The sequence below is a fragment of the Anoplopoma fimbria genome, chromosome 11 (genome assembly GCF_027596085.1).
Source record: "Anoplopoma fimbria isolate UVic2021 breed Golden Eagle Sablefish chromosome 11, Afim_UVic_2022, whole genome shotgun sequence".
NCBI lineage: Eukaryota > Metazoa > Chordata > Actinopteri > Perciformes > Anoplopomatidae > Anoplopoma > Anoplopoma fimbria.
Genome location: NC_072459.1, coordinates 4,356,290 through 4,379,892, shown reverse-complemented (window position 1 = coordinate 4,379,892; position 23,603 = coordinate 4,356,290). Strand labels below are relative to the sequence as shown.

The 23,603-nt window shown below is 40.5% G+C and overlaps 1 protein-coding gene across 1 annotated transcript in view; it reads right to left on the bottom strand.

Annotated features, from left to right (window-relative positions):
- Positions 1-16,504, bottom strand: part of hs3st4 (heparan sulfate (glucosamine) 3-O-sulfotransferase 4) — a 74,878-nt gene extending 58,374 nt beyond the window's left edge. Inside the window, exon 1 of the mRNA XM_054606806.1 lies at positions 15,933-16,504. Coding sequence (XP_054462781.1) covers positions 15,933-16,504 — 572 coding nt within the window. The remainder of the gene's footprint in view (positions 1-15,932) is intronic.
- Positions 16,505-23,603: the final 7,099 nt, after the last annotated feature.

Here is a 23,603-nt window from a genome sequence, read left to right as displayed (position 1 = left end):
GCTTCATGGAGGAGCCGTGGAACGTTACGAACTGTGGCCGTAGGACTTCACCGTCCATGCTAAATATGAACATGAAATTGTTCCCCCATTTGGTAAGTTGGAGATCATACCTGTCATGTTTTATGGATCTCTTTGTCAACAACACATGTGGTGCATGATGGTGAAATACAAACTTTACACAAAATACTATAGGTTTGTGCTGTGTTCAACATATCATAGAGTTTCAGTCAACTTTGCTGTTAAATGGTGAGAGGCTAGTTTTGCATCACTTTTCCCATGTACCACATGTCGTTCATGAATATAGGAAAAACAGCAAACTCTCCTCTTCTGTAAAAACAATGCTTCCTTTTCCCTAAACTTCTTCTAGTCACAGGTATTCTACCAAATGATGTTGGCGGTGAGGGATAATTTCCTGTTTTACATGTTCACAGCTCAAAGACCTGACATTCTTTTTTTGTAAATGTGTCAAAACCATGGGAGGCTGCATGATTACATTCATTTTCTCTGCACGGTTTCTCTGCCTACTTTCAAAAATTGACAGAACGTGCAGTGTGCATTGTTGTGCCTTTCAGATTTTGAGCTTTCACAAGTCAAGAAAAATGACTTTGGAGAGAAAAAGTAGTGAAGTGATGGAGAAAAAGAGCTAGGTGGAACTCTGTGGGTTAGCACTTATCCAGGGCAGGGGGCATGGCCTCTGATGTAAGAATAATTGGCATGTGGTAAGCCTCACAAAATTTAAGAAAACATATTTTCTTGCTTTATGAACAAATGCAAGACTAAATTATATGTTTTTAAGAGAAAACATTTGCTGAATTGCTGGAGAGCAATTAGAGTAGATGGGTTTGGAAGTAGATGAGTGTTTAAGGCGGTAGTTCTCAATTCAAGCCCTCTGGACCTTAAGGCATGCTGGTTTTCAGCATGTAATCAGGAAGTGGTTTACACCTGGGACGCCAGGTGAAGGCAATTACCTGCAATCAGCTACCTGGCAGGATATAGAGAAGCAGTGCTCTGTTTGCTCTTGATCAGAGTAGCGAATAGTGATGTTTCAAGGTGTTTGCTGTTAAGGGGTTTTAGGACGCTCTATCTTCATATTTTGATTCTCTAACAATCAAGGCAAAGCTATACATGAGAAGATCATACAAACACGAACATATACACAAATGTAGACGTTTTGAAGTAAGTAGCATCCATCCTGCCAGTTTGTGACAATCCATCTGTTCAGATGAGACAATACAGCACCAGGACCATGAAATAACATGAAGAAACATATGCACATTACAACCGAGGCAAATTACACTGTATATTATTAAACTCAAGGTGTGAAATTCCTTCCTCTGGCATTGCTCTGTTGCTTAACTAATTATCATGGCACATTAATTTTCTAAACCCTGAAGCCTTTGTTGAGTTTACCCAATGTGCAGAGCGTACGTGTTTATTCCTATAAAGATGAGGTGTATTACAAAACAAATTTAAGAGAAAGCTATTCGCTCTGAGCTGAGGCAACAGAGCCAGCAGCTGCTGGGACGCCTTCATTTGTATTCTACAGATTGCATCAGAAATTTGGAAAATGTTAATTGGAGACAATGTGTTAAGAGGCAGATATGGTCTGACATGTAGCCAACATAATAGTATTAAGGGTGAATTAATTATTGCAATATGCTGAGGGTGGAAACAGAATGCCATCCTCAATCCATAGAAATACATAATAGATGATGAAGATAGCAGTGAATGCTAAACATTTGCTCGGACAAATATGTCGGAGTGCTTTGCGGCTGACACTGGTTGACACTGGTTGACACTGGTTGACACTGGTTGCCTCCATCCCAACAGTGGACATGTTGACAAAACACTCATTTATTACAGATTCCCAGCTTGGCGAGCGCAGCGCCAGCGTGACGCTGATTAGAAGGCTTGTATGAAATAAGCTTGGGAGCCCCACTTCACCACAAACCTATATTCATTTAGTTCTGCAGATTTATACATCCAGTTATCTAGGCATGACAATCCAGCATGACATGGGAGTGTATTCTGCCCTTTCCAAAAGAGGGTTAATCTCTTTTTCTTTCATGAAGAAAAACCTCAATCTTCCAGTGACCAGCATGTCTCATATGATGCAGCGGCTGGAGCATAAATTGAATTAAATAAACCCATTAGTTACAGCTGCTACCTTCTCACCTCGGCCCAGATACACTTTCATGGTGTGTTGGTCCTTTATGGAGACCAGAGGACACAGCTTAAGACTGAGATGACAAAGTGACCTTGAGTCAGAAGACAGACAGCATGTCCTTGTTCATTACTCAAATCAATTAAGACAGCCTGTCTGCTGCACAGCACAGCCCCGGTCTCTTCTGCAGGTGTTTAAAAGTAAATGTATGCTCATTCAAAAATCAATTCATACTTAGGATTCTGCCTCCTCCTGTCTTGTAGACATGAAACAAACCAGAGGTCGATTGGAGTAGAGAGCGACTGTTGGGAGATTCTCCATGGGCATACTTAAAATGCATGGAATGAATAACCAGGCTTAGTTCAAATACCTTATGAAAAAAAAGAAGTCAAGGATCCTAATCCTGCAACAGCCTCAAAGCAGTTGGTATGATTTTACAGTTTTGTCCCCGACAGACTCCTTAAATTGAACACACAGTGAAGTTTGGACTGTTTTTATATTTATAATGATGCGTTTCAAAATATGCAAATCTGACTGGCAGGGGTTTTTTCGCCATTTGTGAATAAGAAACTCAGAAATGAAGGACAATAATTTAACTCTTTGTTGTTCAGCTTCCCTTTTATGTTATTTCATTTTTTTTTTTTTCATTTTTTTCATGTTAGAGTCTTCATGTGTTACCAGGCATGACATATATTTTCATATTCAAACAGCCCCGACGAACATATTAAGTAATGGGTTACAATTGCTTTAAATACATATTTTTTTCCACATGAATCCATAGGAGGTTGGGATGGCGGATGAAAGGAAACTGCGGGAAATTGCTGTAAGTGTACTATGTGAACCAAGTACTTTTGTTGCGTTTTTTTTTAATTCACTTTTGTAGTCATTTTAAGCCAAACCTAAATACTAAGCTAAGGTTTAGTATTTTTTACTAAACCTTAGCAAGTAGTTGTGTTGCCAAAACATAACCAAGTAGTTTGTTTTTCTTTTGTTTTGTCGAAATTTACAACGTTGACCAAACTATGAGCGAATAGCAGCACACATGTTTCTCCAGAAACATAATTTAGTGCAGTTTAGTTGTATAGGAATGTATTTTTGTAGAAGACAGGCTTGATTCAGAATAAGTTGGACTATTCAGAAATGTCACCATGCTAAATGCTGCATATAGTCGTCCAGTGAGCTGTGAGCTGTACGTGAGCCACAATGTTTTTCTCTTCTAAACTTGTTTACATGTTTGTGACTCAATAGTCTCTATTAGTTATGAACAACAGTCAACTACCTGTCAAATTCTGATACAGAAGAAAAAAGGCTGAATTTGTTTTAAAAATCTTATTATCTTAAATTAAATGTATCCTGCATGAACATTGAAGAAACATGTATTACTGGAAGAGAACTTACATCTGATTCCAGCAATAAATCAAAACAAAAGTTACTTTGGTTAATGTGGTTTGTGAATGTTTGTGTTACAACCACAGAATGAAAAGAGGACGTGGAGGCAAACTAAACTCTCCCCATCAGCCCTGGGGCAGCACTAACGCTGTATTATGTGCACTATTTCATCTAAAAGTGTTATTAATGTTTTCTATTTGTCTGAATCACTATTCATTGCTTATTTTATTGTGTGCGGTTGTGTTGTGCATTATGCATAGGAGACAATATATCACACATGTGGGAGGCTCCACAAGGGAAGAGTTGGCTTCATGGTTGAGAGAAGGTAACAATGTAATTAGAAAGGCAGACCACGTCAACCCGCTGCTAAATCACTAATGCCAATAATCCAAACTATCAAGGACAAACAATCACTTCCTGAAACCGCCATTAGCAATTAGCATAATCCCTAATAGCGTCCTTTTGCATTTCGTTGTCTTAATCCACGTCCCAAGGGGAGTTTTGCAAATGCCACAGCTTTTCTTGATGACTTCCAACATACCAAACGCACTGCTGGTGGCGGAGACGTCGGAAATACGAGTTATGAAATCAGGATTTTAGCGCTCGCTCGCCAATCCACCGTCTCCGCTGTACATATATGAAGTGTGTTGAGTGCAGTGTACACATCTGATACATTGTTTCACTCTGTGCTAAAATTATTCCAACGGAATACCCCATGGTGATTTGTGGGAAAGAAAGAGCATGAATAAGTAAACAACATAAAGCGATGAGGAGCTTCAAAGGCGATGGGACAATCACAGCAAACAAGATCCTTGAAGCCAATGAATGTGTTTGTCTTTGTTTGTGACAGTGACTCAGGGGTGTAAACAGAGGAATTAGCTCACACCTCCGGAGTCTCGACGCATCACACAGCCATAATTGAATTAAGTCTGTCAGGTTTTGGCTGAACGCTATGAAACTAACAATAACGATATGCATTTGGCCACAAAGATCACCTCTGTAAATGCTCCTAACTTTTCATTTCATCAACTAAAAATGTTAATTGCTGAAAAATTGAGAATCCTGAAAAATGAGCCGAAGTGGATGTTAAGCAGCCGGCGTTAGATGCAAATTTCTGTGCTTTCTCATTACGGACAAGGCTTTCTTGATGGGGAAAAAAAGCCATATTGCTGCATATTTATACAGCATAATGGTCATATGATAATGCTGACTATTCTAGTGGGAGAAGCCAGTATTTTCACCCCCCCCCCTATCCCCACAGCATAACACACCTATCAGCTCATGGACACACATTTGAAAAACACTCCCAGCAGTCTCTGTATCTTGGCTCCACGACCGTTCCTGTCAGGGTTTTCCCTTTGACTGAACAAATGCATCAGCTTGTGTCATGAGACCAGATCCCTCGCAGCCAATAAGGAACACGAGCAGCACAAGTGCTCCAGGAGATGTGGAAGGAAAATTGGAATCTTGACAATTGTGATTGACATGGGTATTTGTCACGAGGTAGTCTTATTTGCAGAGATTTAAAGGCGTCTGTAAATCAGCATTCTGCCGAGCAGAGTGATCGTTCCTCCAGACTACAAGCACATCATGGCAATTCTGTTGCATGCAAATAATCATTTGGGAGAGATGAATCCCTTTTGAGCATAAAATGACTTTCAGCTGAGCTTATACTTTATTTTGGGCCTGAAATAAATAATTCAACAAGCTCTGTCTTTCATTTTCAGACAATCTGTCCATGTCGTGGAACAAAAACACAAGCCTAAGTCCTTCCTTCTATCACTGCGACAACGAAAGAGAAGGCTGCTCTGAATTTTATCCGGCTCTTTTGATGGACACAAAAATAAAGTGGATATGAGCCTTGATGGTGAACCATAACCCACGGCCACTTCATAGCAATGGAAGGGGGAAAAACTGTGAATTAAATTCAAACCATCAGTAAAATAGACTTCCACTTGAAAGCATCGGAGTGTAGCTCCAGCAGGGCAGGAGAAAGAGATGAATGTGTGCGTGAGAGAGGAGGAATGCACATGAATTCTGAACAGGACCAAAGGCAGGATGAAATTGGCTATACCCATTAACTTCTCAAGAGGTATTTTTTCTTCTCTCCATATGCAAAAAGGATGGAACCGTATTACTTCTTCCATAATTCCCGTGCTACAATAAAGATCGCTACAATAAGATCAAACCAATCTGTAATCCTGGAATGGAATGAAAAAAGGAACGTCTATTCAGCCAAAACAAAACCGCTGAAAGGAAAAACCTCCTGAAAGGTAATTCAGCACTGTGCTCCGTGTTGATCCACCGTATTAGGATAATATAGGAAACAGAAAAATAGGAAACCAGGAGAATAGTGTTGTAATGGCTGCACTAATTAGCTGTGCTGCAGCTTCGTGGCTGAATTGAAATCTACAGAGTATTACAAAAAGGGAAGTTTTCTTCTGAGATTTAAATCATTTAAACCCTGATGATGTTGATAACGTCTATAAAATCTGCAGAAAATGGTATTTAACTGAAAGATGATTCTAGTACCACCCTGTATTTTGTCGCCATAATAAGATAGTTAGCTACAAAGGGGGAAACTTTTAATGAACATACGACCATTTTTGGCAAAAAGTTCACACTGCAAGTATTTTGTTTTCTTCCATCATTCTTCCTTTTCACAACTATACATCATTATTTGGCCTTGGTTAGATATTGCAAAAGGCAACATTGAATGAAATCATGAGACGCAACATGTTTACTTTTGGAATATTTACGAGGGAAATACCCGTGGATGCTTTCTTGCTGCAAGTTAAGTTAGAATGGATTGCAGCCTCTGATAGCAACATGATGTGCACATCATTTGCAACAGCTATCTGCCCCTGTGTCTTAAGGTCTGATTCTATATTTAATATCTCTTTTCCCCAATAAAATCTTATAGAAGAGATAATACATAATTAATGAGGAATATTTATTTTTTCTTGTTTATCAAATAAGTTCAAGGCGGAATTTTTCTCTTGGACCGAGACGGGCTATCTGTCTCACTCCATTTCCAGTCTTTGTGCTAAGCTAAGCTAACCCACTGCTGGCAGTAGCTTTATGTCGACCTCACACACCTGATCTCGTCATCTTACTCTCGGCAGGAAAGCAAATTAAGCGTAATTCCTCAAATGTTTAACTAATCCTTTAATTCAGGACCAAAGTGTAGGAGAATTTTTTTTTTCGAAAATAAATTTCATGTAAATATTGGATCAAATATTATGTCTGTGATGTTGAGCATTCAAACACAATCCTGCACAGACCTTGAGAAGCCGGGATGATGATGTTTATCATATCAAATCATACAATGAAATTAATAACCAGGTTTCTTACGTCCGTTAATGTGATTGAAACTTGACAATGAAAGGACAAGTGTACATGTAAAGATACTAATTGACAGACCATATGTTGATGGCATGATACTGACAGGGCGGCTGTGGCGTAGTGGAGAGCAAGGTAGTTCTCCAATCAGAAGGTCGGTGGTTCGATACCCGGCTTCGGCAGTCGATGTGTCCTTGGGCAAGACACTTAACCCCAAGTTGCTCCCGAAGGCTTGTCGGTGTGGACTGGATGTTGCATGAATGTTAGTTAGAGTCTGATGGTGGCACCTTGCATGGTAGCCTGTCATCAGTGTGTGAATGGGTGAATGATATGTAATATACTACTGATTGTAAGTCGCTTTGGATAAAAGCGTCTGCTAAATGACTGTAATGTAATGTAAATAAAAAATTGAAAAATGACCATAAATATTATGAAATATTATGATTCCCCTCAGTGATTTGTCAGCCTTGAGCGCTGACACATCAAGAAACATCCGTGCACATGAACGACATTGGATGGATTTCCACTGAATAAATGAACATACAGTACATACATGTCATTAAAGATTCACCTAACACGATACTACCGTGCGATGTGTGCATGGCAGTATCGTGTTAGTGCTTAGTAACAATGTAACTAGAATTACATTGAGTGTAAAATAAGTGCATTTGCTGTTCTTCCTCTGAGATTGCACAGGCACTTACTGGTAACACCATCACCCGTCACAATCAGCTGCATGTTGGATAAACACTGGGGAGTGTCTACAGTATTAACAGTAAACAAATCACTTCTCAGCTCACGGAGAAGATGACTTCATGATGTTGTTGATTCAACAGGGAGGACAGAAATAACATGTTCACTGCTTTGGTTTTTATGACTCTGTGTGTGTGTGTGTGTGTGTGTGTGTGTGTGTGTGTGTGAGAGAGAGGTAGAGCAGGAGAAAAAGGCCGCTCTGTCAGGCTGTGGGATATAACGAGTCATTTTCTTGTGCTATGCTGCATCTGAGGAGATCCTTAAAAAAGAAATAAACATGATTGCTCCTGTGGTAACTTGAACCTCAGAGCTCCATGATGCTGCCGAGTTTAATCAAGTAAAAAGAGGGTGGGCACTGAGAAAAGACTGAACTGAAGCGGTCCACTCTCCTGACAGTGCGGGGGTATGCTGCTAATTAAAAAGTTTAATTCCACAACTGCAGCACTGGCATCAGAGCACTCAGAGGTGCGTCCTTGTGAGTCTTGGCGCCGTCTTATCAGGCGTAGGCAGATTCTGCCGTGTTGTTGAAGGCGCGGGACGGGGAGGCACTGCAGCAGCACGAAGGCCCAGCTGGAGGGGATGGCATCCTGCCTACTCGGGGATCTGGCCCACCTTGCTCTTTCCCGGAGTGGATTCGCGGGCTCCCAGTCAGGTGGCAAGAGTCAGGGGCTAAGCTGCCCACGGAGCAGCTGAGAGAGGGAAAGCAGGGCTAAACACGGGATAAACGCTGGATTTAGCCTTTCTGCTGCTGGCCTCGGCAGTGGATCCATGTCTCCATTACACATTTCCTGTCACCGGGTCCTTTCTTATGACCGGAGGTTGCAGGTACACTAAAGCCTGTGCTGCAGTACACACTGTTCCCTCTGCCTTCAAAGTCCTACAGCAGCTGAATCAGACGGGATACACTGACAACACCTCCATGAATAGACTTTTATTTTTTTTGAAAGAGCGATATGTGAAAAGAAAGGATCAGTTTCTTTGATAAGGTGAAGTGAAAATGCACTCTATTGTAAGACCTCGCTGGAAGTAAAAGTTTCCTGGATCTATTGATTAGAGCACATTACAACTCGCTCAATGAGAAAAGTCCTTGGAAATAGCAAGGCTAATTCTCCGGCATGCTTTTGAAATGCCACGTCCCACTAAGCATCAAGAAAAGATGATTGAAAAAAAAGTCAGAAACAAAAAGTACAAAAGTTTCAGTGTATGTTGGAATGAAAACAACATCTACTGGGACTAATGACTGCAGAGCTGGAAGCTACTGCTGACTCGTTTCTCAGCACAACGACGCGGCCCGGAAAGGAACACCGCTCTCAAGATTTATAGGCACATCCCCTCGGCTTTTATTACATAGGGGGTTAAAGTGTCATTTTAATAACACAGAGATATAAGAGCTTGCAAAACTCGGTAAAACTTTGGCTCTGGCTCGCAATCATCTGATTTATCTTACTTTGCAGAGGAGACAAAGGATACACAGGAAACGCTGTGGACATGCAGATTGTTGCAGTGGTTTTCTAACACGTTGACCAGATATTTCTATAATATTTTAAAGTGACTATATCAAACTTCACTGTTCATTGATGTCGGTAAATCAGGCGAGGGGGTTTTGTGCAACGCGATGAAAGTCATGAAACTCCTTCAAACGAAAGTTGTTTGGATTATGACCTGCTGTTGCTTCGTCTCTTTCTCCTTAAATGTGTTCTTAATTTACTGCTTCCGAGTGGCGACTGTGGCGCTGTGCTTTTGATAAATGATGCATTCCCCTCATAAACAGGTGAGCTTGGCCATAAATCCTTTTACACTGGGTCAAATCCATAGAGTCTGTAGTGAAACTCTGTGTTACAGCAGGTGGCAGCTGAAGTGTGTTAGCAGCAGGCTGACGGAGCGATAAGTTATTCACGATGGCTATTTGTGGTTTGATATACAGGACCTGCACAGAGAGGGACACATGTTCATACATGGCTGCTGTTACGTCAGAGTTCAAGCTCTCAGGGGCTGTTATTTGATGATATAGTGTGTATCAATCAGTTTTATCTCCTGTTAAGTCTTATACTAGGACACTTTATGAGAGAAGTATAATCCATGGCCTTTGGACAATTATTGGGACTGGAAGTGAGTGTCAAGCTTCCAACAGGCCTGTTCATATACACATATTGAATGATGGGCAAAAAAAATGTCCTCGTTTTTTAACTCGATTCAGTGGATTTGAAAAGGCTTGTTAAAGACCAAAATGTGTGTTATGTCTTGAAAATGTTAAGAGTGTGTATTTGCTCTCTCCGATGATGTAATATTAGCTACAGGGTGCACAATCTGTGCACAAAAATATGTGATTCGAAGCTGAGCCAACAAGACTCTATAAGTTCATTTTCCACATCAGTGCCGTATTGTTTTAAATGAGTGACAAAGTCAATGCTACTAGTATATTTTAAATTATTGCTTCACTTTTTACATAACAGTTTTTTGGTTGAGATTCCAGACAGTGTTGCATGAACAAACACAAGTAGCACAAGGCCACAGAGACACTTCAAATTTTTAGATCTCTGTTTCACAGACGTATTGATTTGTGATAAATTTCACACAGAATTTGGGATCTGTGGTTCCGTGTCGATGTTGCTGTGTCTCTGACTCTTGTATTGATTTTTTGATAAGCATCAGTTCAACTTTTGCACCTCTGGCAGATATAGATACTGATAACGATAAAGTTAGATTACAAAAACACACAGTATCCACTTTTCATTAATTTGAATCTCAGCTTTTGCTCATAAATTACAGAGTAACTTCATGCTTCAACATACAATTTTACTTAATTACATATTTATAACGTAATTCTATTATTACACAGCTTCCCCCACACAATTGCTCCCTACCAGGTTCTTTGAGTGTGTAGAAAGCCATTCTTCCTCCTTGTGAAAAGAGTGATGTAACTGCTCCCACTTTGCTGACAGTCCAGTTCACTCATCAGTGCAGAGCAGAATTCCATTGAGCCTCAATAGATGAGAAAGCTCATTCCTCCTGCTCAATTATTTGATCTGGAAAAACCCTTTTAACAGAAATTAATATAAATCGGACAATCTGCCACATTTCAATTATTTATTTTTTTGACAATGTGGTACTGCCACTGTTAATCTGCAAGTTAAAGGAGCAATATGTAACACCGACAGCTGAGAACTAGCAATTAAAATGGGGGTTGCAGTCCAAATTCAAAATAATAATCCCCGCCCTCCTCCTCCATAGACTTGCCAGGTTGAGGACAAAATTATACGTTTCAGGAATATCAAAGAACAAAACATATGCTAACTTTCAATCAAGCAGATTACCTAGAAAATGTAATATACATTATTTATTTGTAAGGCCAGCAAGGACTAACTTTATTTAGGCTAGATGGCTAATGTTGGCTAAATTGTTTCACTAAAATGTCTACCTAGACAATTGTGAAATTTGAAGACACAATATTCAATAAACTCATCTAAAACTGGCATACAGTTATGTAAGAATAGCTAGTAGCTAGGGATGGATGGGATCAAGTAATGCTACACATATACTTGATTTGGAACTCAATATTCATTTTGCATTATGTTATAGAGTCATTGCATTCATAGAATAAGTCAATTTAGAGTCAACTAAGTTTTTTGTTGGATATTTCCATCACACTGGTTGTTGCTGAGGGATCACACAAGCACTGGAATAGAAATTTCAAAAAGATAACATACTGACTGCAGAATTATTGTCAAGAAGCTACTATTTAAATTTTGCATGTTTCCCTTATCCCTGTTGACAAATAATGGTCTTTTTATGATTTGATTCAGTAAATATCCTTCATATCTGTCCTTTAACTCCACTACTACTCTAGAAATATGGTTAAACATATGTATTTACCTATTTTGTATTGTAATAGTTCAATTTTAATTCAATTTAAATCAGAATACGAACTGCTCCGTCATCATGATTCCATTGTTATTGAACATACCATGTTTAGCTACCTGTCACAGATAATTATTGGCAGACTTCTTTAGATAGCAGTGTACATATGTTATTTTGTTCCTTCTGTCTTCTTGTTGTGGCGGTTTCTCCTTTCAACCCTTTTTTGCGTGCACTAATATAATCACTATTTGTTTGGCATTTTTGCAAAAATGCTGAAAATACCAAGCAGTCCACCTCCCTAATAAGCCCTCATTAAGCCGGTTCCCAACTAGGGTGGATTCCTGCTGAGAATGCTCATGAATCTTCATGTATGATCGATAATCAATGACCTTCTTTAGCACAATTTATGAGGCACATTATCTCTCCACTAAACCCTCTGAATGCTGCCACAGAGCTGGAGTCACATTTCCTGTATTGGTCATCATGCATCAGACGTTTGCTATTCCAGGATGGGCGTTTTTTCACCGGGTTGGGGCATGCTCCAGAGAACAGATAAGTTAAATCCTTGCGGTGGTGGCTCATCCACTTTACTCAGAAATAGAAGCAACATTAGAGCCGCCAATTGGCTGATGACAGTCCTGTGTGTACGGTAATGATGGCACTACATTGCTAATTGCTTGTTCAAGTAAGCCCAAAACACACTGGAGAAACTGTCCAAGAGTGATAAAAACAAGCAAGCAGCACCAATCACCAATCTGGGCCCGTCTACGGAGACTCATAGCGGACCCGCACTAAACTTGGAATCCTGATCTGAATATTAGATGTGTGCTGGATTTCTACAAACATTTTTATAGAAGTCTGTGTTTATACAGAAGTCCAGGAGTCATCACTGTAATAAATATTTAACAGATTGAAATTGGGTCTGAGTTTACTTGAGTTACCTTTGCTCCTGTTGCTAAATCCCCCCCAGCTGCAAAGAAGTGAGTAATGGGCCAGTTTATTAGAATACACTACCACAAAACTTTAAAATCAACATCGTGCATTTTTTTTTTTTAAGCATAATTGTATGAAAATGAAGTCATGTAAACTTAAGAATAAGAGGTGCTCAATTCAAAGTTCTGAGAACTTCTATGGCCTCTACAAGTCTCTCAACAACGACGGCTAGCTGCTAACGGTGCTAGCTGTGTTAGCAGTGCTGACGGAGCTGACAGTGTTCGCCTGAGAAGGAACCAGAGGGTGGGCTTCTGTGACATCTGTAACAGCCGCATTAATGCATCATAGAGCGGCGGCCGTGACCTCTCAGTTGTTTGCTGCTGTATTCATGTTTTGAATTTTAACCTTTTAATTACATGTTCAATTCTTTAAAAAAAAAAAGGGAATAGAGCATACTGTAAAACTGTGCTGTGTTGTGCTGTAATTTACTGTGCATACTCTCACAAAATAACCAAACACTCTAACCTCCCAGAAAATGGTTCGGTTTCAGTTTTGTCAAAATTATGGGGCCAATTGTTTCTTTTTTCTTTTCAATTTCACTTTAGAACAAGTTGATACTTGATGAAGTGCAGCTATTAGGATTTCTCTTCTCTATCAGATTATACACTGCTTCAGCCTGTATTTACTCCAACAAGAGCCTGGTGATTTCTTAACTCCCAACACAGCGGATGTGGAATAAGAGGGGGTGAGCGCTGCTGCCTCCACAAAAGAGCTCATACTTCCGTTTTCTTTTCTTCGACTGTCAGTGACGTCTGACCATGTCAGACATTTGCCAGGATAATCGCAACAACTTCAATGGATATTTATATGCCCAATCCATAGAAAAGTACCAACAAAAAGCCTTTTTACTTCATGAGCAAACTGGTGACAACTTAATATTAAAGATTCAGCAGAAAGCTGGCACAAATGCATGTTTACAGTCTGTTGACTTTTTTCTCATTCGAGTGGACCACTACCCATAACCTCCAGTTCATCGTACAATACTTTCAGTGACAAAGGCTCCGGGCAAGCCTGAATGTATCCACACTATATTTTCACTTCACTTCATGGCTTCAAGGTTCTTTAATCCACAGCACAAAACTCAATGGAGCTTTTTGTCACCCTGCCTTCTATCCTCCGGAGCACAGAGTCAGGAAGTAACAAAAGAAGTACCACAGACAAAGAATAACAACACAGACACACAAAAGATCTCTAAACCTGAATATGTACAATGACAAATATCACCAGCCAACACGAGCTCACTGCAATAACACAGAGACATCATTGGATTCACTGTGCTGTTGAACCAGCATTTGAGTACATGCAAACACTGACAGGATGCCTTTGGGTTACGTTCCCCATTGTCTATCATATCCATCAAAATGTGAAGCAGGTGTTACTGCGACAGGCTTAAATTTATGAATCACATTTTACGAGATTACTGGTCTCGTTCAACTACACCAATGTCAAATGGTTGCAAACATCTGTAACTGATCATAATTTCACTTCCATTAAGTCCACATTAGCTGGAGCATCGCAGACAGAGAGGAGAGATGCAGTATAATGCATCATTTAGAAGCAAACAAACAAACGTGGTCTGAATGAATTTTTACATCAGTGTCTGGTATCTGAAAAAATAATGTCTCAACGCGTGAATATTTTTAACCGTTTAACCATCGACTTTGACAACAGTTGATGCGTTTCTCTGCCTCCTGAGCGCATCCTTCTCAGGTGAGCCGTCCACACAGGACGATGTATAAAATAAAGGCTGCTTTTAGGGCTTTATTTGGCTCAGGGGCCCCCAAAACACACAAGCACACTCATTATTATTCATGTAAGCATGTCATCCTCCTGTCTAATGAGCCTTTCACCGTGAGTGTAATGAAACAGCTTGCATTAACACAGGCAAAATGAACAGCCGAGAGCTCCCATGTCTATGCAGCAAGATGAAAGCAGATGCTCCGCAACCCAAACACCAGCGTAACAGACACACGGAGAAACAGAGGGGACTTTGAGTCAGCGTCGCTCCCAGCAGCTCATTGACTCCATTAGAGGAATCTTGGAATGCCTTTGGTCAAATATCGTGAGAAAAAGCCATGACCAACTGACCATGAATGAACTCCTCAAATTGATTTTAGTGTTTCTCCCATGAACACAGCGATGATGAGCAGGTTCTTCTCTGGTTGATAAACCTGGACTCAAAGTGGAATGTCAACTATCGCACAAGTGAAAGGTGGCGTTAACAAATTCACACTCCTTTTGAGCAGTCGGCAGCAAAGCAAAGACAAAAAACAGCACTTAATGCATATTAGATTATATGCAATTTGATCGGGTAATTGAAGGGTTGACTGTTCTGTTGAGAGGGAGGAGATATTACTGGCTTGTAAGATCACACGGAGTAATGCCAGTGGGGAAAATAGACTTCTGGTACGTCTCCATGTACTTATAGCCAAAGGAAAAAAATACTGCTGTAAAATGACTATCCCCTTCTGTTTCACAGTATTCTGTGATAATGACTGTGCATGTGTGAATGTGTATAACAGTGTAAGGAATCTAAACCTGAAGAATAATTAACTGAATGGTAAGACGATTTCTCAAAACATTTTATGAAATATTTAAAATGAACACGATGACTCTCTAAGTGTGTATTTTATATTTATATTGATTTTAATTTAGAGAATAAACAATTTAAAGGTCAGACATTTATAAAAACAGAACTTGTTACGATGAAGTGACACTTCTCTGTGTGTGTTTTCGTGCCCCTACATGTGTGTGAAAAATATTGTGTGACTGTTTTGAAGATCTAATCCTCAGCTAACTTGATACGTGGCAGGCAGACCTGCTTAGTATATCCTACTCAGTAAATAAAATACACCTTGTGATTCAGAAAGGAGGTGAAACTGAATGCAACGTTATGCCCTCAGACTTTTAAAACCAGATTACAGAACTCACTTTCTTCAGTTAGCCACAGTCTCTTTAAGGGCCATTCCAACGTTTTACCTATTTATACACATAAGTAGGTGCATTAATAACCACTTTTCTAAAAGTGCTGTTCAAGCTTTCATTCACTATATTCTAAATACAAGTTTAACCAGCACTCCTAATTCAGTCTGCAGTGAACAAAATAAAGGGTTGAGTTCATTTTAATCAGAGCAAAAAAAAAAAAAAATAGCTTATTATAACGTAAAGTGTGACAATGCAAACTTTCCACTCCCTCTACTTTTAGCCACAACAACACATGTAGGCATAAATCACAGTGATTGATCACCCATCAATCTGAGCAAATTGATTTTCTTACCACCAAAATAAAAGCACGAAAACCTGTGACTGTGTGTGAAGCAATAAAACAACAATAATAATAAATAAATAAATAAATCAACACACTCTTTCTTTAGAACATGGTAAACAGCAGCTTTAAGTGTGCATGGCTTCTCATCAATGGGCCTGAACTCACCGGTACCAGTCCAGCCCCTTCTCGTAGTTCCTGTCAAAGAAGTGTGGCTCGTTGCCCACAGCCCTGACGTCGGGGTGCACCCTGAGCGCCTCCAGCAGGGCTCTGGTCCCCCCTTTCTTCACCCCGATGATGATGGCTTGGGGAAGTTTCTTCTCTCCGTAATCCATGGTGCAGTTCACCCTGAGGTCGCTGTCCGTGGTGCTGAAATCCTGGCGCTCCTTCTCCAGCGCGCTGGTGTGGTACTGCGCCGCGGACTTGGTGGGAGACGCCTGAGTCCTGATCCACTCCACCGTCCTCTGCTCGGCCTCAGCATGCTCCTTCACCGGGGAACCCTCCGTGGTGAAGCCCTGGGAAGCGGAGTAAAGTTTCTCCCTCAATGTCACAAAAGTTGTCTCCTCCGTCACCAGCCTCCCCTGGTACGCGTAGTTCTCCTGCAGAGGGAACTGCAGAGAGTTGTAGCAGCTCATCAGGCTGTAGAACAGGTAGGTGACAGAGAGGGAGAGGGTGAACATGAATAGGATCTTCCGGGGCACTTTAGAGGTGAAAACCGAAGTGCTGGACCAGAATGCCATCTCTGATAGCAGTGATCCTCTCAGAGAAGTGGCCAGACATGTTTCCACCCCGAGTCTTGCATGGAACAAAAATCAACAGCAATGATCAGTCACTACCAGCGCTGCTCCAGCTGGGAGGAGAAGCGAGAGGCTGGAGCAAACCAAGCCAGTCCGACCCAAGCGCATATTTATCAGGATAACAGGGGGGAGGGGGGGTAATGGATCGTTAAAATTCCGGATGAATATCTCGTCCCCTTTTCTTTCTTCACTATCGATTTTCTTTTTTTTTTTTTTTTTCTTTTATTCCAAGGCTGACAGACAATGTCACAATTTATTGGACTGAACTTGCAGAAAATTTGAGAGGCTGGAGGTCTGGCGCTCTTCCAAATGAGCACCCTGGCTTGAACTGGACAGAATGTGATGGACCGAATCCTGGCATTTTATAACAAAGAGGGGGGGGGGAAATAAAATAATAATAATAAAAAAAAATAAAAGAAAATGAACAGCAGAGTGTGTAAAGTCGGCTTCTTCTCCTCAACCCCGAAGTCCAGTCCAGTCCAGTCCAGTCCAGTCGATACAAGAGTAGATTCACATCAAGCTTTAAAAACCCACTGTATCCCTCCAACAAGGGGGCGATCCTTCCTCTATCCTCTCACTTTGTGCAGCAGAAAGTCCGCAGCCTTTTTTTGCACAAAAGCATCCCCTCCTCATCCTCACTGCCTCGCCGTCCTTGCGCCTCCTCAGATTGGTAGAATCCAACGGTGTGCGCATCGGCTGAGTGAGCTCATCTGAACTGAAGCACCGTGGAGCCACACACACAGCACAACTAGTGTGTACACCCACTTTTTCCTCTATCCGTGCACAAGTAGGGCTGTGAAACGTCAGATCCCCCTCTCAGCGTGGAAATCTGCTGCTCCTCACTCATGTGACTGCTTGCACAGAGAAGGAGTCACAGTGCTGGGATGTACCAGGGCTGATTGCATTGTGAATTGTTCCAATAAAGTTCACTATTAAACTCAATCTCTCTGATGTTTTGATTGAGATTATATTTTACAGAAAGCTCATGTCTGCACCCTGCTGGTTTTCTGCGGAGCAATGGACAATTTAATTGACAAAAGAAATACAGAAAAATAAGTGTATTCAGATGAATATTAAAACAGCTTGTATGAACCAAGATGGGTAATGAGGATTGTTGTGTTTTTAGATTGAAGCTATGTTCTCCTCTACATATGTCTCAATGCAAGAGAGCACAAGCAGAACACAATCCTGAGCTCCGGGTTCTGCTGAGGACGGGGATGCTGCTTAGGCGTCTTACACACTGAATGTATTATACATGGGTGCAGACCATAATTACTGGTGAGGATATTCACTAGACCTTAACTTGTACACTTTGTTGCCGCAATATGAGGATTTAAAATTACATGCCCACTGAAATGTCTCCCTGTGTTAGAGAATCTCATTCATCACACACCTCCAACACACCAGGAGAGCCAGCGTCACACTCAGCCCTGGCTCTCTGATCATTTGCAATGCTGGCATCTCAGAACAGCACGCCACTGTTGTATTTTTAAGTTCATAAAAATGTATATGAATGTGTTGCTCCACCAAACTTGTCTCTTCTAAATGTCTGCAGCCGGCGCGGTGTACAAACCAGGGGTGACACAAAGTCATTTCATTACGGAGTGCTGCAGCGTTACTGAAGGTTGACTCTTTTGCATTCAGCCGGTGCATTTCCACAGAATCAGAAAATCTATGTCATCCCATGCGAGCTACCAGTACAGAGAGCAAACACATCTTCTCCTCTATGTAGTCAAGACGTTTGAACCCAATGGAGATAAAGCAGGGGCTGTCTGGACTTAAAGCTGCTGTCGATATTTTTTTATAACAATGTAAAAAACAGGACATTGTGCGAGAGGCCATTCGTAGTAAGAATTATCACTCCTGCTGCAGCTCCCTCTGGCATTACAGAGCTTTATAGTCAGGTTCAGCTCATTGTTTAGCTTTCTAGCCCGCAACTTTACTGTTCTGGTTCACTCAAATTGCTCTCAAAGCGTTTTTTTCTGATGCAGCAGCAAAACAGCTACAAAAAAACAAAAGAACCCTCATCAGGTGGCCAGGAGCATGACTCTAAATGAATGAAATCTGTCTGATGTCTAAATAAGCAACTAACAAGTGCACAATTTCAACTTAAAAGGTAAAAAATACATACCGAAGTCATTCTCGTCAACATGAAAAACAAATTAAGAGACTTTGTTTTCTTTATTCTGGCGACTTTTGAAGAATAAAACACTAAGTACATTACAACTGCATTTTTATGTTCAGGTTGAGTTTGCCAATAGCACGATATTCCATATTGGTTGGGACATAAAATTGGAAACTATGAAACAATTATGTATGTTCTATTGAACATAAAAATGCAGAATAAAGAAAACAAAGTCTCTTAATTTGTTTTTCATGTTGACGAGAATGACTTCGGTATGTATTTCTTACATTTTAAGTTGAAATTGTGAACTTGTTAGTTGCTTATTTAGACATCAGACAGATTTAATTCATTTAGAGTCATGCTTCTGGCCACCTGATGAGGGTTCTTTTGTTTTTTGTAGCTGTTTTATGTTCAATAGAACATACATAATTGTTTCATAGTTTCCAATTTTATGTCCCAACCAATATGGAATATCGTGCTATTGGCAAACTCAACCTGAACATAAGCAACGCAGGTGATTGGGTGAGGGGGAGGAAAGCATGGACGAGTGTTTGGACCACAATGGTTACCGGGTGTTTGGCAGTCAAGAGAGCGTAGGAGAGCTCAATGGGTTCGATGAAATTGTTGTATTCGCAAATTGCCACTCGGAGAAGCGGAAAGCTCTCTAACAGCAATCTGCCCCGTTTGTAAATTATCACTGTTATCAGACTTCCTACTCGTCTAAGAGTCACCCTGTCAGAGAGTTCTGAGCATGCTCAGACACTCGGGCTGTGGAGCAGTTGCAGCAGAACGTGTCAGTGTTAACAACACGAGTGAAGTGTCATTAAGATGGCTGCCGCTCCTCAGTGCTGATGATAAATTATTATCAGAGCACGAGAGAAAATATATTGACCCGTTTTATCTTCCCTTTGTCGCGCCTGTTATCTGAGCCATTCATAAATCGCTCAGACATTGTCTGTCCCTGTGGAAGCTGAGTGCTCAGATTGTGTCTATTTGCATTGACAAACAAGCTCTCACTCAGGGAAAATTGAGTTTATTGAAGTTGAGTTTAAGTCCTGGCAGCTGCTTTGTGAAGAAGAGAATTTACTTGTGCCGATATCAAATGAACAATTGATACTTGGCATACAGGCAACAGGTCCTAACGGGCTTTAAGTGAAGCCAAAGGTCTCATAACGTCGTCTCACTGTTTCAGTAAGCTAGCCACTGCAGTCCCAATCTGCTAGCACACACCCAGTGTTCATCACAATGAGGCTGTGAGCCACTAGAAGCACAGTGGGCCTCTTTTCAGAATGCATTAACATTCACCTCGTGTCTGGATTGTATCAGATATGAATTATCCATATTACATATATATACCTGGAATTAAAAATGTGTCTTAGTGTGTCTGCAGCTCAACTGCAATTATGATTTTCAATCCTGACTATATCCTCTCAAAGTTTAAGCAGAAATACTCTTCTAATTCATATAAATATCATGCTTTATAGCAGGCTGCAGCACTGACTCTACTTTATTCCTGTGCAGTAAACAGCGTCTTTTATACCCACATGACACATCTGGTCCACCATGCTTTTTTTCCCGGTGCAAATTTATCTGTCATACAAACAGAAGACACATTTAGACCTCAGTATTCAATGGAATGACAGCTGGATGCAAAATAAAACCACTTATTTTTAAATAGCAATATAATAGGTGTTTTACATTACTTGTGCTGTTTAACATCAGGTAGAGTTACAATGCAAACCAGACAGTTCTACAACAGTGAATCGAGACCACTGAATTCTTCTTTTTGTGGATGCAGCGTTGACAGCCTGGAGGCAGTTAGCACAGATGGGGTCAAACGCTAAACGGCATCTTATACAACACCTGCCATCGCTTGTACGGTGAACTAAGGAGCACCTTCAGTATGTGATTCATCATCACAAGGTGCGTTCTATCTAGTGTTTTATGTAAATAAATAAAAGAAAACTCTAAAGAATCTAAAATAATCCCTGTCCAAATTATTAGGAGGCACCAAACATGAAGTTCCTGTTATAAAGCATCAGCTGCTGCACCACATTGGGATTGAGATAGTCTTGTATGAAATGACCTGATTCTGAACTCTGGGACTGTCTGGGTGAGCTGGGATGAACGGTCCATTGTGGGGAGATTTTGGCACTGCTGCAGCGCTCAGTGCAATTTAAGTCAGAGCACTTTGGCCCGTACCACGCCCTGTTGTTCCACTGGGGCTGACAGCAGAGAGGGTTTATCAGGATACAATTAGACAGAAGATGGGGCCGTCCCTCCATCAGTTAAAGTCCGTGAGGGACCCCAAACTACGCCAAAAGGGACTGTAAAGAATATCATGACAGGAGCAAATTTATCTCGAGCTGTAGTCATATCTACTCACTGATAGTAAATCATCATTTTCATGACCATTCTTATGAAAAACAAAAAAGAAACATGAACCTGGGCTTTCTTCACTGTATAGTACTGGCTCAGGCTCAGCAGAGTCTACAGCCTTGATGTCCGCATTTAATGAAGATAACAATTCATGAGGAAATTTCATGCGGAAAATACCTCGAGTGATACTCGAAGGCATTTCCTCATGAACGACTTTGAAGAATTCCTCTGCAGGAATATTGGAAAAACAAAGATTTCTTTCACAGCACTCTGTGTTTGTTAAAATATCTTATAGGTTTATTTATTTATATTACATTTTAATATTGCAACAACATTGTGGTGTACATCATTTCAAACTAGAGAAAAAAAAAAGATTTCTAAAGCAAATAGGTATACCACGTTGACATTGAGACACGCCATCGATGCATTTGGATCAATGAGGGATGTGAGAATCCCATACTTTATTTCTGGGCCTGGTAAATGCATCTGTATCAGTATCACGTAAACCTCTGTGGAACGCATTTGTTTTTCTGTTAGCATTTCAAATATAATCAGAAATCTGGTTAATGGTAAACTGAGCAACAAAAGACTGGAATTCCATGCATCCAGAGGCCTGAAGCCTGGGGCCAAGCGTGTACGGTAAACAAAACCTGGGATGTATGAACACAAACACAGTGTGCAAACATGTGTGCCACCCTGCAGCTGTGCACCATGGGTATGTATTGTATGATTTGATTGGGTGTGTTGGAAGACAACAATGAAAGACAGGGCTTGTAGGATTAACAACATACTATGCCTTAAAATGGGCAGTGTGATATGCTAAAACTGAGGTTGAGTGACCCCTTCATCTTGAGAGAGAGTAGTTGGGTATCACACCTACCCAACACTGACAGTGAGGGAATGGGAATAAAATGGAGGCAGACTGGAAATACACTCAGTGTTTTGAGCCCATAACTCCCGGCTACAACGCTGGATTCAATAGTATGCTTGAGTTATGATCAAAAGATTTCTGACAAACAAAGAAGTTTTCTCTTATTTTTCCATCCGGTGTGTCCCATAGGACTTTAAGGAATTTAGATGCACCTTAAGTCAATTAAGAGAGCCAAGTGTAAAGGTTTGATGCTGTCAAAGAAAAAAAAAGTCTATACTAACTGTAATACATTTTTACTAACTGACTTAAATGTTGTAATATTTGTTCCTGCACTGAGAAAAATCATGTTTATCATTTATGTTTATGAGATGAAATATGCAATAATTGCTTTGGCACTTTTAAACAGTGGCAGAGTTTGGCAGGAAAATGGATAGTTCCGTTTTTTTTTCCTCTTTTTTTCCCTCTTTGCTTCACAGATTTAATATTGAAGGTTTTAGAAAACAATACTTTGCTTTGATAAATTTTGAGACACATTTAATCAGATTAATACGTAAAAAAAAAAAATGACTGCTTCACAGTCAGCAGAGGTTTCGAAACGTTTAGGATTGCTGTTCTGAGTTATGCAAATGTTGTCAACGGAAAGGGATGCGGCGACAGAGACGCTGAAGGCCAAACAGGGACAAAGTGGGGCATTTAAAGTAATAACAAATTACGGCTAATTATTGGAGCCGACAGCTATTGAATTAGTCAGCTATTAGGCTTGTTCCTGTGCAATGTACAATTTCACATGATTTATAGTGACGATCACTGACTGTGATGAGATCATTTGTAAATTGGAAAAGTGAGTGTGGATGTTTGCCCTGTGATGTGGTCATTCTTCACAAACACTTACACCCTGAAGAATCCTCTGATCCTGCGATTAAAACAAATTAAAAAAGCAGTTCTGGGCCACAGCTTTGCAGAACATATCCCAGCACTCACACCGGATAGTGACACTGTCCACTGTCCTCTTGATTCAATTCTGGCATAGCTGCAAAAGCTCCTGAATTCCCGAGTGGGCTGTTTGAAACCAGATAAGTTATCCGTCACTTTAAGTCTATTGTTGTTGCTAGAAAGCGTTTTTTTTTTTTGAATTGCTGAACTTGCGAGCACAACTCAGCAGGGTCAACTGTCGGGATGACTAATTGATGCCGGGATTGACAGTATTGATCTGTTTGTTCTAACATTACAGATCTCAGTGGAGATGGTTGTAGCTGTGTACCAAATTTCAGGAGACACAACGGTCAATATTCACATTTCCAAAATCCGAATACATCCTAGCGGGTCGACAAGGTCTGTCCCATCTCAAATGCAGAAATCCATTGCACCTCAGCCTATTATTTACTGATGTACAGAATAGGTCCTTTTAAAGTTAAGATATGTACGTGTGCTATATTCTATATAACAGGTATTTATGTGGCCAAATACACAAACATTCAGTCCTCTAAATGAAAATACCTTTGTCCGCAAACAAATTGGGACAAAGCTTGCATGTCTCATCATGTCACGTCCTCTGTGGAGAGGGCAGTTATGGAGTTTGCTGTAGATATTTATGGAGGAATCATTTCCCTAATATTCATGATAACCAACCGTACATTTCCTGTTTCGTCTCAGGCTTTTGTTTTTGG